Below are 11740 nucleotides of genomic sequence, written 5' to 3' on the forward strand. Positions count from 1 at the left end.
CCACAGCGGCCAGCGCAGCAATGACAGCAACAACGGCGCTGCTGCCACCGCCGCTGCCACCACCACCGACAACGATGAGGGACAGCCACACAGCGCCGCAGCGACCTCACGTAGCCCCGGTGGCCTGGCCGCAACAGAGCCCCCTGCAACTGTCTAAGCGACAGTCGCAGCACTACACATGAGCCTCGCACCGAGGCACTTGGTTTCTATCTATCTATCTATTGATTTACTTTTCTTTCTATCTATGTGGCGCCTGCTCTCACACCCATTCGCCCATGCACACCCCATCTCTGAGCGCTGGGAACAGTGTAAGATTTCAGCGAGTTTTCCCCAATAAATCGAATCACATACACACACACGCATACACACACCATCACCATTGCGGAAGATTGCCAACTACATACACAATTTTCGTGCGTGCCAACAACAAAGACAAACAGCCGCTGTTGTCCTTCCCATTCACCTTCCCCCCACCTCAAACACTTTGCCTTCTTCACATCGTTCACCTTCGTTCGTGCACCTGCATCGCCGCCGCGCTTCGACTGCACCCTTTGGTGGCAGCAGCAGTAGCAGTGAAATCGCACCCATAGCGTGACGCAGCGCGCCTGCGTGTGTACCAGCACCTACAACACACACACACGCACACATACTCAGCGCACACAACAGCGCACACAACAATGACCTCGCAGCCGCAAGCTGCGCGCTCACACCGCATGGGGTTGGTGGAGCAGATATTGCAGAAGCAGCACCGCCGACCGCTGTCCAAGCAGGACGAGGAGGACATCCTGAGCCACTTCCGGGACCTGGAAAGCGACCTTGAGCTCACCAAGCGGCGCATCACCCGGCGGTCGCAGTTTGTCAACCGAACAAAGGAGGAACGCGGCGAGCTGGTGGAACAGATTGCGTTCCTGCAAGAGGACATCTACGCCCTGCAGGAGCAGGTGTCGCTGCGAGAAGCCACCATCCGCAAGCAGAAGCAAGTCGAGCGCCAGCTCAAGGCAGACATCACCCGCATCGAGGAGGAGAAGGCCGCCATCCTGTCCGAGCTGGAAGTGCTCAGCGCTCGGTATGCGCCCCTTGCGCAGTGCGACTCCATCGTCCTTTCCCGGGTCCTCACGCCATCACTCTCCCCGACCACCAGCCAAGAAGGGCGCACACGCGGCAACACGTCCCTGGCCATGGCCAAGAGCACCAGCTCCACCAGCATTGCCAGCAACGGCCAGCGGAACGGCGGCGGGAGCAGCGACGCCGACGATGACGATGCTGCCTTCGGTGACGATGGCGGCGACGACCAGACCCTCAACGACAGCACAGTGAGCAGCACAGGCAGGGACGGGGCGGGCTGCGGCGGCTTCATGCGCACACTTGCAGACTGCATCACCGCAGCGTCCTCGGAGGTGCTGGTCATGACGCAGACCTTCACCTCGCGTGCGCTCGCAGACGTGCTGGCGAGTGCCAGCCAGCGCGGCATCACGGTGCGCGTGATTGTGGACGCGTCCTGGCTCAACATCACGCTTCGCGCCTCTGGCGCCTCCCGCGACTACCAGTGCTGGCAGCGCGTGTACCGCCGCTTCAAGGCCGCTGGCGTCGAATGGGGCGCCCAGCGCGGCCGTCGGCACATCGCCCGCCCAACATCAACGCACGTGCCCTTCACCCACAACGCCATCATCGTTGACGGCCTCACGCTCATCACGGGCCCGCTCAGGTTTGCCGATGAAGCGTGTGCAAACAGCGCGGAGAGCAGCCTTGTTGTTGTTCGCGGCACAAGTCGCAACGCGACCCCTTGTATCCAGTCCATGCACACCCTCTTCACCCAGATGTGGGGCTGTTTGGTCGAGGTGGACGTTCCACAAGAGATGACCCGTGTCCGTCTCCCAAAGATCTAGCTCCTTATGTGTGGCCGAGGGCGAGAAAACATGTGTGTTGTGTGTGTGTGTGTGTGTAGAGAGAGAGAGAGAGTGTGTGTGTGTGAGAGAGAGAGAGAGAGAGAGAGAGAGAGAGAGAGAGAGAGAGAGAGAGTGTGTGTGTGTGTGTGTGTGTGTGTGTGTGTACATGAGTATGACACCTGTGTTCATTGGATGTTAGTTTCTTTGCGTGCTGCGTGCACATTTGTATGCCGCCCGTGTGACATGCATGTCGTTGTTGCTGTTGTTTATTCTTGTTTTTCCTTCCGCTTCTTCTGCACTGTCATTCTCCCTGCCTGATCTGCGGCTGCTGGCATCCGCGTTCCTCCTGTTGTTCTACATGCATGCATGTGCTGTACTGTGCCGTGGTTGTGCGTGCGTGCGTGTGTGTGTGCGTGTGCGTGTGTGTGTTTGTTGATGCATGCAAGCATGTTTGTTGGTGCATGCACGCATGTTTGTTGGTGCTGTTTGCGTGCTTGTGCTCACCTCTTTGTGCCCTTGTTTGGCAATTAGATGGGGTGGTCGTTCCTCCACCCACACACGACGAAACTATTGTTGAATTTCTTTCGTTTGTACTGAAACATGACTATTAGACAACACTCGTAATCCAGACCCACAAATGGTGCTTACCAACAAAACAACCATGTATCAACAACAACCTATTGTTCCTTGCTTGGGCGCAAATGTGAATGTGTGTGTTTACATGTGTGTGAAATGAACATGTGTGTGTGTGGTGTGGTGTGGACAAAACAGGTTTTCTGTTGTAGCCGTGTCTCCACAGTGTCGTCACACCTCATTGCTCACGCATCCTGCCGAACACTGGTGCCAGCAATGCCCGCCCTGCAGTGCCAAGATGAAACACAACATGGAGTGGGTGGAGACAGATGAGACAAAACAGCCAAGGAGGCAACCAATAAGCCAACGTGTACGATGTATCACATACACAGACACACGAACACACGAACACACGCACACACGCACACACACACACACGCACACACACACACACACACACACACACACACACACACACACACACACACACGAACACACGCACACACACACGCTCGCAAGCAAGCAAGCAAACCTGCGTGGCGGGGTGTGTCCAATGTACAGCAGCCCGGACGTCTTGAGGCGATCGAGTGCAGAGATGATCTTGCGTGACGCCACAGACTCAGAGTCGGTCGTGGATGACGCATAGCCGGAGAACTGGTGCTGCTGATGACTGGCATCCTCATCGTGTCCACCGTGTCCCCTCTGCTTGTGGCGTGGTGGATAGAGTTTGCCCGCACATGGGCGCTCGTAGCCAATCACGCGCTTCAGAAACGCTTCTGTGTCCTCTGTTGACCGGGACACAGCGGAGCGCCCGCCCTCGTCCACATCGCCATTGTCACCATCATCGCCAGCACCGTAACCGGCAAGCACGTGGGCGGCTTCGTCGTACAACTGCTGCTGCACGTGCGCCCGCACAGCGTCCTGCTCTTGGCCCTCTTGCTGGCTGCGCTGCTGATGTTGGTCATGGGGGTTGTGCTGGCGTTTGTCGTCGTGGTGGTGGTGATGTTGGCGCATGCCACTGCTAGCCATCTCCTCCTGTAGGGCTGTGAGCTCGTTCCCCTCTGCTGCCAGCACCCGCTTGTGTGCATTGTGCAACTGCGCCTGCGCGTGCTGCAAGTCAAACAGCTGGCGCTTCAGCTTCTCCAGCTTCTGTTCGGGCGAGTGCACACCATGACGACGCTGCTGCTGCTGTTGTTGTTGCTGTTGTTGTTGCTGTTGTTGTGGTTGTACCTCCTGATCAGCTGAGTGCGACTGCATGGCTGCGTGTCTTGTGTCCCGCGCCATCAAGCTGTCAACCTCAACATCACGTCCACCCATCTGCTGCTGCTGCTGCTGCTGCTGCCACTGCTTGAGCCGGTGCCGCTGCCTCTCGCCGCCACGACGTCCGTCCGCTCGCTGCTCGTCCTGGAGCTGCTGCCATTGCGAATGCTGGCGTCCACCGTGTCCAGCGCCGTCACCGTTGCTGTCGCCACCAGCATCCACAACACCACCACTCCGTGGAGCACCACTCATCCACGCACCCTTGCCTCCAGTGACATCAGCACCGCTCTCAGATGCGGCAGATGACAGGTCCGACACGCCGCCAAAGGACAGCCCGCCTTCAACGTCGCCGTCTCCTTCGTCGCCTGCGTCTTCGCCGTCGTCGGCGTTGGACGTTGGCGCCAGCAGCTGGCGCGTTCGTCGCATGTAGTCGCCTGCAACAGGAGGCGCATGCTGTACGCTGATGGGCGCAGTGTCGCTCGGTGCGTCATCACCACCACGCATCTGTGATCGCGCTGCCGCCCCGCCACCACCTCCATACCCATCACCGATCCCACTCCCTTCACCCTCTCTACCATGGTTTGCACTGCCATCAGTGCCACCATCTCGATGCAGCACCCGCAGAGACGCCTTGTATCGCTCCAAAATGTCCTGTGCAGACTCCTTCTGTGATACCCGCGTGTGCGCGTGCAAACCCGTCGCCAGCCACGCTTGCGTCTGCTGCCAACTCGGCTGCGGCTGCTGTTGCTGCTGGTGTCGTTGTTGTTGTCGTCGTTGTTGTTGTTGTGCTGCTTGTGGTACCACCGCTGTGGCTGTAAATTCCATCTCTGCCTGTGTCGTAACGGCTTCGTCCTCGTTCTCACCGCTCGCGTGTCCACGTCCACGCTGCGTTGAGCGTGCGCTGCGTTCGAGAGAGGAGATGAGCGCAGATACGCGCTGCGTGTGCGCGCTCGCATCCTTCGCTGCCTGAATCGGTACAGAGACCGCTCGCACGCCCCTGTCACGCGCGTGTCGTCCTGTAAAGCTGCCGCCGCCGCCACCATCACCATCGCCATCACTGCTTGAAGCTTCGTGCGCACCGTGGTGGTTGATTGGCGACGATGATGCTGATGCGTCTGAGAGCGGCTCAGCAAACGTGCTGTACCACTCGTCGTGCAGCAAGGGCACGCGCGAGGTGGCTGCTGCTGCCACATGACTCCGTGACGTGTCAATCACCTGCAAAAGGAGCGGGTGTAGGGCCAGTTATGCACAAGTGCGTGTAAGTATGTGTGAGAGTGCGAGTGTGTGCGTGTGTGTGTGTGTGTGCTTTTTTTTTTTTTTTTTGTGTGTGTGTGTGTGTGTGTGCGAGTGTGTGTGTGTGTGTGTGTGCGTGTGTGTGTGTGTGTGTGTGTGTGTGTGCGTGTGTGCGCGCGCAGATTTAAGCGTGCGTGTTGGTACCCCCCACCACTGTTCATGAGGCACAAATCCACGATCAGCACCAACACCACCACCCATTGTACGTCTCACCTGCCACGCAGAGTCGGTGCCTCCGAGCTGGACGGGAACGTGGCGACTGTGGTCCTCAACGCCAACAAAGCGGACACGCTCTGGTCAACGACAAGCAAAGGCGCGGAGCACGTGTTTGTAAGTAGAAGGCGCGAAGTGTGGAGGTGAGAAAGTGACAGGCACGTGCATAGCATCATAGCCTGGCGTGTGACAAAGTAAGTCAGTGACGAATGTCGCAATGCAACGCAAATCAGTGTACTCACGTCGAGTTCTGGCGGACATGGAGGCTGATCGAGCCGACTGCCAATCACCATCGTCGTCGTTGTTGCCATCATCATCATCAACACCGCCGACACGTACATCATGGACCCTTTCATAGTGAACACGACGACCACCACGGCCAGCGTTGCTCACGTCATCATGATCATCATCGTGAGCATCATCATCGTCACCATCGTTGTCGTTGTCGCTGATGGTGCCGACCAAAGGAGAAACGTGTTTGGCGTGAAATTGCTGCCGTAGGATGGAGACGGGTGTGTGTGCTGCTGCTTTGCCTTTGTGGCGGCCTTTATTTGCTCCCTCATCCTCATCATCATCATCATCCTCGCCGTCGTAACGGCGGCGCAGGTGTTGACGCGGCTGCTGCTTCAGCTTCGCCCTTCGATGCTGTTGTCGTTGTTGCTGCCGCTGCCGCTGCTGCTGGCTTCGCTTCGTTTGCTGCTGGCGCTGTGAGATTGTCTGCACACGTGAGCGAATTGTGTTCCACGACATGTTGAGAGCCGCCTTCTCATCTTCTCGCTCCTGTTGTTGTTGTTGTTGTTGTTGTTGTTGTTGTTGTTGTTGTTGTTGTTGTTGTTGTTGTTGTTGTTGTTGTTGTTGTGCATCGGCTTCGTTCATGGCAGCGTGCATGTGCGAGAAGGCGGTGGCTGGTGTGATCTGGGGTGCCACATGCGGCGACTGCATGGGCGCACTCGCTCGTGGCATCCCCTCCATGTCATCAACATCATCATCCTCACCAACATCATCGTCATCATCATCATCATCATGAGTTGCCGTGTGCTGCTGTGCCATGTGGTCGCCTGCGTCGCTTGTGCGATGGCCACCATCAACACCACCCCTCTGATGTTGTTGGCGCGGGTGCAAGCTGCCTCCGTCAACGCTGTCTGGCGCAACTGTTGTCGCTGTCATTGCTCGCTCCATTTCCTCCCGTGCAACCGAATCACCATCAACATCGTCCGCACTACCATCGCCATCATTCTCTTCGTCTGCATCATCATCATCATCATCAATGTCACCAGCCGGTGCAGCGGCAACAGGGCTGTCGCCTCTGCCATACCCGCTGGCGCTGTGCCCACCAGCAACAACACCACGTGCATCACCAGCAAAGCGGGTTGATTCGCCACCATGTGTGCTCTGCAGGTGTTGCGGCTGCTGCGACGTGACGCCGTGACGAAACTGCTTCATCCGGCCAGCCGTCGTCCTGGCCGGCGGTGCCGCTGTTGATGGCGGCTGTGCTGGTGTGGCGGCCGTGTGCTCTGCATGTTGGGGGGCGTTGTCTGTCTGAAGTGAAGTGCTGACCTGTTGTTGGCAAGGTGACCGTTGCTGTGACCACGGCATCCACGCCTGATGAGGGTGACGACGCACGTGAGCAGAGCGGCCATCTTCCCGGAATGTCGCTGTGTTCGCCGTTGCTGTTGCCGTGGTTGCTGTGTACTCTTCGCTTGACCCCTCGCTCGCATCTGAGAACGTTTGTGACGACTGGTCGTGGGCGTGTCCGCTCAGTCGCCGTTTTGCTTCGCGCGCCTTCAGCTGCGATGACGGCGACACTGGACACGACGATGGCTCATCTGTGTGTATTTGTGTGTGTGTGTGTGTGTGAGTGTGAGTATGCATGTATGTGTGTGTGTGTGTGAGTGTGCATGGGCGTGTGGATATGATTGTGTTGTGCAGTTCACCAAGCGAGTGAGGCTGTTATTCAGTCAAAATCTGAGCAGCGACCACTAGATGCAACAAAGATCAACTAACATTGGCTCTCCAACAACAGGTCTTCGAGAGCGCGCTCCAGTGCTCGCTGCTTGGACTGATGCTCGCGTCTCCATTCGCGCGGCTGCAGCGTTGAGAAGACGGGTGGGTGGGTTGAGATGGGAGACCATGGCATGCAGCGATGAAAGTGCAATAGGTGCATGCAGAAGTGCAAGCTGCACGCAGCGGAGCACACGATGAAGCAAACAGAATGTCACACACAAGCACACATGCACACACATACGCACACATCAATCGTGCCCTCCCACTACGTGAGCTAAACACATCAGTTTCATCTCACCTCTATGACTTTGCCGGTGCGCTGCGAGAGCAGCATGAGGCGCTGCTGTGTTTCGATCCTCTCCGCGTGCTCCAATTCTTGCATCAGCTCCCGTCGCGTCATGTCCAGGTGGAGCCGGTCTGCTGCCCGCTGCCCACGCGTCCGTGCCGCTTTCCGCGCCTCTGCCATCTTGCGCTCCCGCTCCTGCGTTGTGTGTGTGTGTGTGTGTGTGTGTGTGTGTGTGTGTGTGTGTGTGTGTGTGTGTGTGTGTGTGTGTGTGTGTGTGTGTGTGTATGTGTGTATGTGTGTATGTGTGTATGTGTGTATGTGTGTGAACGAGACCGCGTGTGCGTGTGTATGTGTGTGAACGAGACCACGTGTTGTGCATGTGGTGAGAGCGTAAAAGTGTCGCTGTGACGTGTTCATCATCACGACACACCTCTTCTTCCTCCCCTCTTCATCCTCACGATACGCAGCAACACTTCACCCCATACCTTCTGCTCCTGCTTGAGCTCCTCCTCCGTCTTCGCTGCGGCCGCCTCTGCATCCTCTTCCGCCTCCTGCTGCTCCCCAGCCAGATTGCGCACGATCATGTAGTGCGCCTTGCCCTGCGCGTGTGATCGTACGAGAGCACAAGTGCGCGCGTGCGTTTGCGTTTGTGTGTGTGTGTGTGTGTGTGAGTTTGCGCATGTGCACATGTGTTGCGTTGTGTCGAGCTGCACGCTTGAGAGCCCACACGTTAACAACACATGACATCCGGTCAACAGCAAGCCTGTCATGGACTCGAGGCTGTCTTGACATACGTAGGCGTTGTGGTGGTGGTAGGTCTTTGCATACGAGACGTGGCTGGTGCCTTGGTGCACGCTGCTTGTGGCCTGCGACGATGCCGATGATTCAGAGGCGGTGGTCCTGCAGGAGCAGCACATGGCACATGTGGTGTTGTGGTGGAACGTGAAAGCCAGAAAGGTGAAGATGAGCAGGGGTTGTCTCAAAGGTGTGGGGGAAATGAAGGGGAAGAAGTGTTGACAGTGGCAGGCAGCAACGGGGCATACCATGAGTCTCTTCGTGCTTGTGGATGGTTCTTGGCATATTCTGCAATCTGCAGACAAGACAAACACGCATGCAGTGAGTCACACAGGTTCAGCGTATCTTTGTCTCCTACGGCAGTACTTGCGGCAGTACTTGCGGCAATACTCAAGCAGTTACGCACACTCGTCCGCACACTCATCCGCACACGCACACATCCGGACATACACAAATGCACGCAGACACAATTGCACATACGCAATGACCCGCATGCACACCCACCCACCTGCTCTGCGCGTCTTCGCTCAATGGTTCGCGCACGCTGAAGAGCAGCGAGACGCTGTCGCTCTGGTGCCGACTGCTGCCACGATTCTTGCCTGTTGCAGTGCACACCATGGTTTCATCACCTCGAATTAGCTTGCGGGCAGGTTACAGAAGTCAAGTGTGCGAAGGGTGGAGCGGAAGCTTGGAGTACATGCCAGGTACACAAACACCACTGTGTATCGAGAACAACTTGCTTGCACACACTTGTTCCTATCCTGCCGCCGACACACACACACACACACACACACTCACTCACCGCAAGTGTCGCAGTGCCATGTCGCTTCGTAGCTGTACTCGCCGCTCTTGCTCCTGCCAAAGACATGATTTGCAAGTGGTGAGATACTTGTTGGGGCTGCGTGTTCACCTTCTGCGTGTGGATGCGTGCGTGTGTGTATGCGTATGTGCGTGTGTGCATGCGTGCAGTGCAGGCTTGGGTGGCAATGTGGCACGTAGGTTTCAGAGCACTGTGGTATTCTTACCAGCTGCTGCTGTTTCCTGATGACGAGGCTGTCTTGCTGTGAGCGCAGCTCACGTGCTTGCTGATGTCCATCTCCAAACCGCGAGATGAGCTCCTCATATCTGTCCGTCAGTTCGTGTTGTCGTCTCGCGCGTTCCTGCGCTTCTTGTTGCTGAGTTGCACGCATTGAGGCGAATGCAGGCATTGGGTGAGGTGAGCGCGTTGTGGTCACTGCACGCGTGAGCGGTTGCCCCATTCAACCACCAGAGACATCAAAGCACACGACGTGACGATTCACGTACAAGCTTTCAAGTCCACACCACACGCACACATAAACGCACACATAAACACACGCGTATACATACGCACACACGTCCACACCCACACACCCTTCGCCAACCTGTTTTGCGCGCTTCTTTCTGCGGTCTGCAGAGCTCTTTTGTTGCTGATATGACTTGCGCAAACGCGCAGCAAACTCTTTCTCTTGTTGTCGCACCTGTCACCATCAGCACACACAAACACACACACATGCACATTCAGTCACAGCCATCGTCAGCGTTCACATTGTGCCCGTACAATGCTGAGGGTGCATGCACGCAAACACACACGCAAACATACACACAACCCACACGCGCGCGCAAAACAAGCTGACCTTTTGGAGGCGCAATCGCTTGGACTCTTGCACTGCCGACATGGTGAGTGTAGTGCACAACAGGCGGGGGGGGGCTCGCTTCTCCTCTTCCCCGCGCTGTTGTCCTGTGTGTGTGTGGTGGTGTTGAAGGTCGTTCCAAGACGCAAGCCAAGGTCACCCCAAAGCCGTTTTTCAAAGTTGGCGGAGCGAATTTGGCTGGAATTTTATTTATATTTTCATCTACTTTTCCCAACTGGTGCGGTGGACCAACGATGATGACGACCTCGCTCTCCACCACGACGATGCGGCTGGTGCGCTGCGGTGTTGCTGCAGTGCAGGTTGGGCGCAGGGCGCTCTCACAGCAGCAGCATCATCACCATGCCGTCATTGACCTTCGATCAGACACCGTCACCGTTCCTTGTAAGTCAATAATTGTCATTCGTCTCGTTGGCTGTGCTGTTGTACAACTGTTGGCCACGCATGTGGATGACACGCATGACGTGCATCTCGCACAAATCCGGTGCTTTCTTGCTTTTGCTTCTCCCTTCACGAGTCGTCAAACATGGCTGTGCTTCAGTGACTTGGCTCTGAGTAGTTTTATAGTACGGATGGCTTCCCAAATTACTTACCATCACATCCACCTTTCACACACACACACACACACACACACACACACACACACACACACACACACACACACACACACACACACACACACACACACACACACACACACACACACACACACACACACACACACACACACACGCTCGCTCGCAACATTAGCGCAGCGCATGCGCGAGGCAATGGTGACTGCGGTGGTGGGGGATGACGTGTATGGGGAGGATCCGACAGTGAACGAGCTTGAGCGGTACGCAGCGGAGCTGCTGGGCAAGGAGCAGGCGCTGTTTGTCCCAACAGGGTGCATGGGCAACGCCATCTCCATTGCAGCCCACTGCCAGCGCGGCGACGAGCTCATCTGCGGGGATCGCAGCCACATCTTCAACTACGAGGGCGGTAACGCGTCCACGCTGTTTGGTGTCGCCATGCACCCGATCCGCAACAGGCCAGATGGCACCTTTGATCTTGAAGACGCGCACGCGGCCCTGCGGCCGGACGACCCGCACTTCACACACTCGCGCCTCGTCTGCGTGGAGAACACACACAACATGTGCGGCGGCAAAGTGGCTCCGCTCAGCTTCATCAACGACGTGCGCGCGTTCTGCGACAAACACGGGCTCAAGCTGCACATGGACGGCGCCCGCGTTGGCAATGCAGCAGCCGCCCTCGAAGTGCCCGTATCCGAGATTGTCGCTCCCGTGGACACGGTGTCGCTGTGCCTGAGCAAAGGCCTGGGCGCACCTGTTGGCTCCATCGTTGCCGGCCCCGCAGACTTTATGTACCACGCGCGACGCACGCGCAAGCTGTTGGGCGGAGGCATGCGACAGGCCGGCATCATTGCCGCCGCGGGCATGATGGCGCTCAAGGAGAACCTGCACCGCATGCACGTTGATCACGCCCACGCAAAGGAGCTTGCACGTAACTTGTCAACCATGAACGGGATTGACATCTCGCTTGACGATGTTCACTCCAACATCATCGTGTTTGCCCTCGACTCTCCGCTCAAGTGCGCAGACTATGTGGCGGCGCTGAAAGAGCGTGGTGTACTGGTTGGTCTCGGGTACGATCCGCGTGTCATCCGGGCAGTGACGCATCTCAACGTCTCCAGCGAGGACATTGAGGACGCAAGCGAACGCTTCAAAGTCGCTCTTGACGACATTCGCGCAAAGCTCTGA

General features: G+C 57.1%; 3 protein-coding genes across 3 annotated transcripts; 2 read left to right on the plus strand and 1 right to left on the minus strand.

Annotated features, from left to right (window-relative positions):
• Nucleotides 1-677: 677 nt before the first annotated feature.
• PTSG_06821 (uncharacterized protein) lies at nt 678-1886 on the plus strand (the record flags this gene model as incomplete). Its single annotated transcript, XM_004992164.1, has 1 exon — nt 678-1886. The coding sequence occupies one exon, from the start codon at nt 678-680 to the stop codon at nt 1884-1886; it is 1209 nt and encodes a 402-aa protein (XP_004992221.1).
• A 581-nt stretch (nt 1887-2467) lies between these two features.
• Nucleotides 2468-10156, minus strand: PTSG_06822 (uncharacterized protein). The gene is made up of 14 exons (XM_004992165.1): nt 9966-10156; nt 9714-9809; nt 9336-9485; nt 9113-9165; nt 8819-8909; nt 8559-8605; nt 8310-8415; nt 8001-8114; nt 7528-7710; nt 7230-7311; nt 5468-7051; nt 5226-5305; nt 2992-4934; nt 2468-2744 (listed from the first exon to the last, which is right to left on the minus strand). Exons 1-14 carry the CDS (start codon nt 10005-10007, stop codon nt 2705-2707), a joined length of 4611 nt encoding a protein of 1536 aa, XP_004992222.1. The 5' UTR covers nt 10008-10156; the 3' UTR covers nt 2468-2704.
• Nucleotides 10157-10216: 60 nt separating this feature from the next.
• PTSG_06823 (threonine aldolase) lies at nt 10217-11740 on the plus strand (the record flags this gene model as incomplete). The annotated part of the gene is made up of 2 exons (XM_004992166.1): nt 10217-10364; nt 10731-11740. 2 exons carry the CDS (start codon nt 10217-10219, stop codon nt 11738-11740), a joined length of 1158 nt encoding a protein of 385 aa, XP_004992223.1.

Source organism: Salpingoeca rosetta (genome assembly GCF_000188695.1).
Source record: "Salpingoeca rosetta unplaced genomic scaffold supercont1.17, whole genome shotgun sequence".
NCBI lineage: Eukaryota > Choanoflagellata > Craspedida > Salpingoecidae > Salpingoeca > Salpingoeca rosetta.

Bases quoted from the DNA above. Each gene is read 5' to 3' on its own strand.
- PTSG_06822 (XM_004992165.1), bottom strand. From the start codon at position 10,007: ATGTCGGCAGTGCAAGAGTCCAAGCGATTGCGCCTCCAAAAG. The intron at 7,052-7,229 runs GTTAGTTGATCT...AAATACACACAG, and splicing joins CCTGTTGTTGGAGAGCCAAT to ATGAGCCATCGTCGTGTCCA. The intron at 2,745-2,991 runs GTTTGCTTGCTT...TTGGCACTGCAG, and splicing joins GGACACACCCCGCCACGCAG to GGCGGGCATTGCTGGCACCA.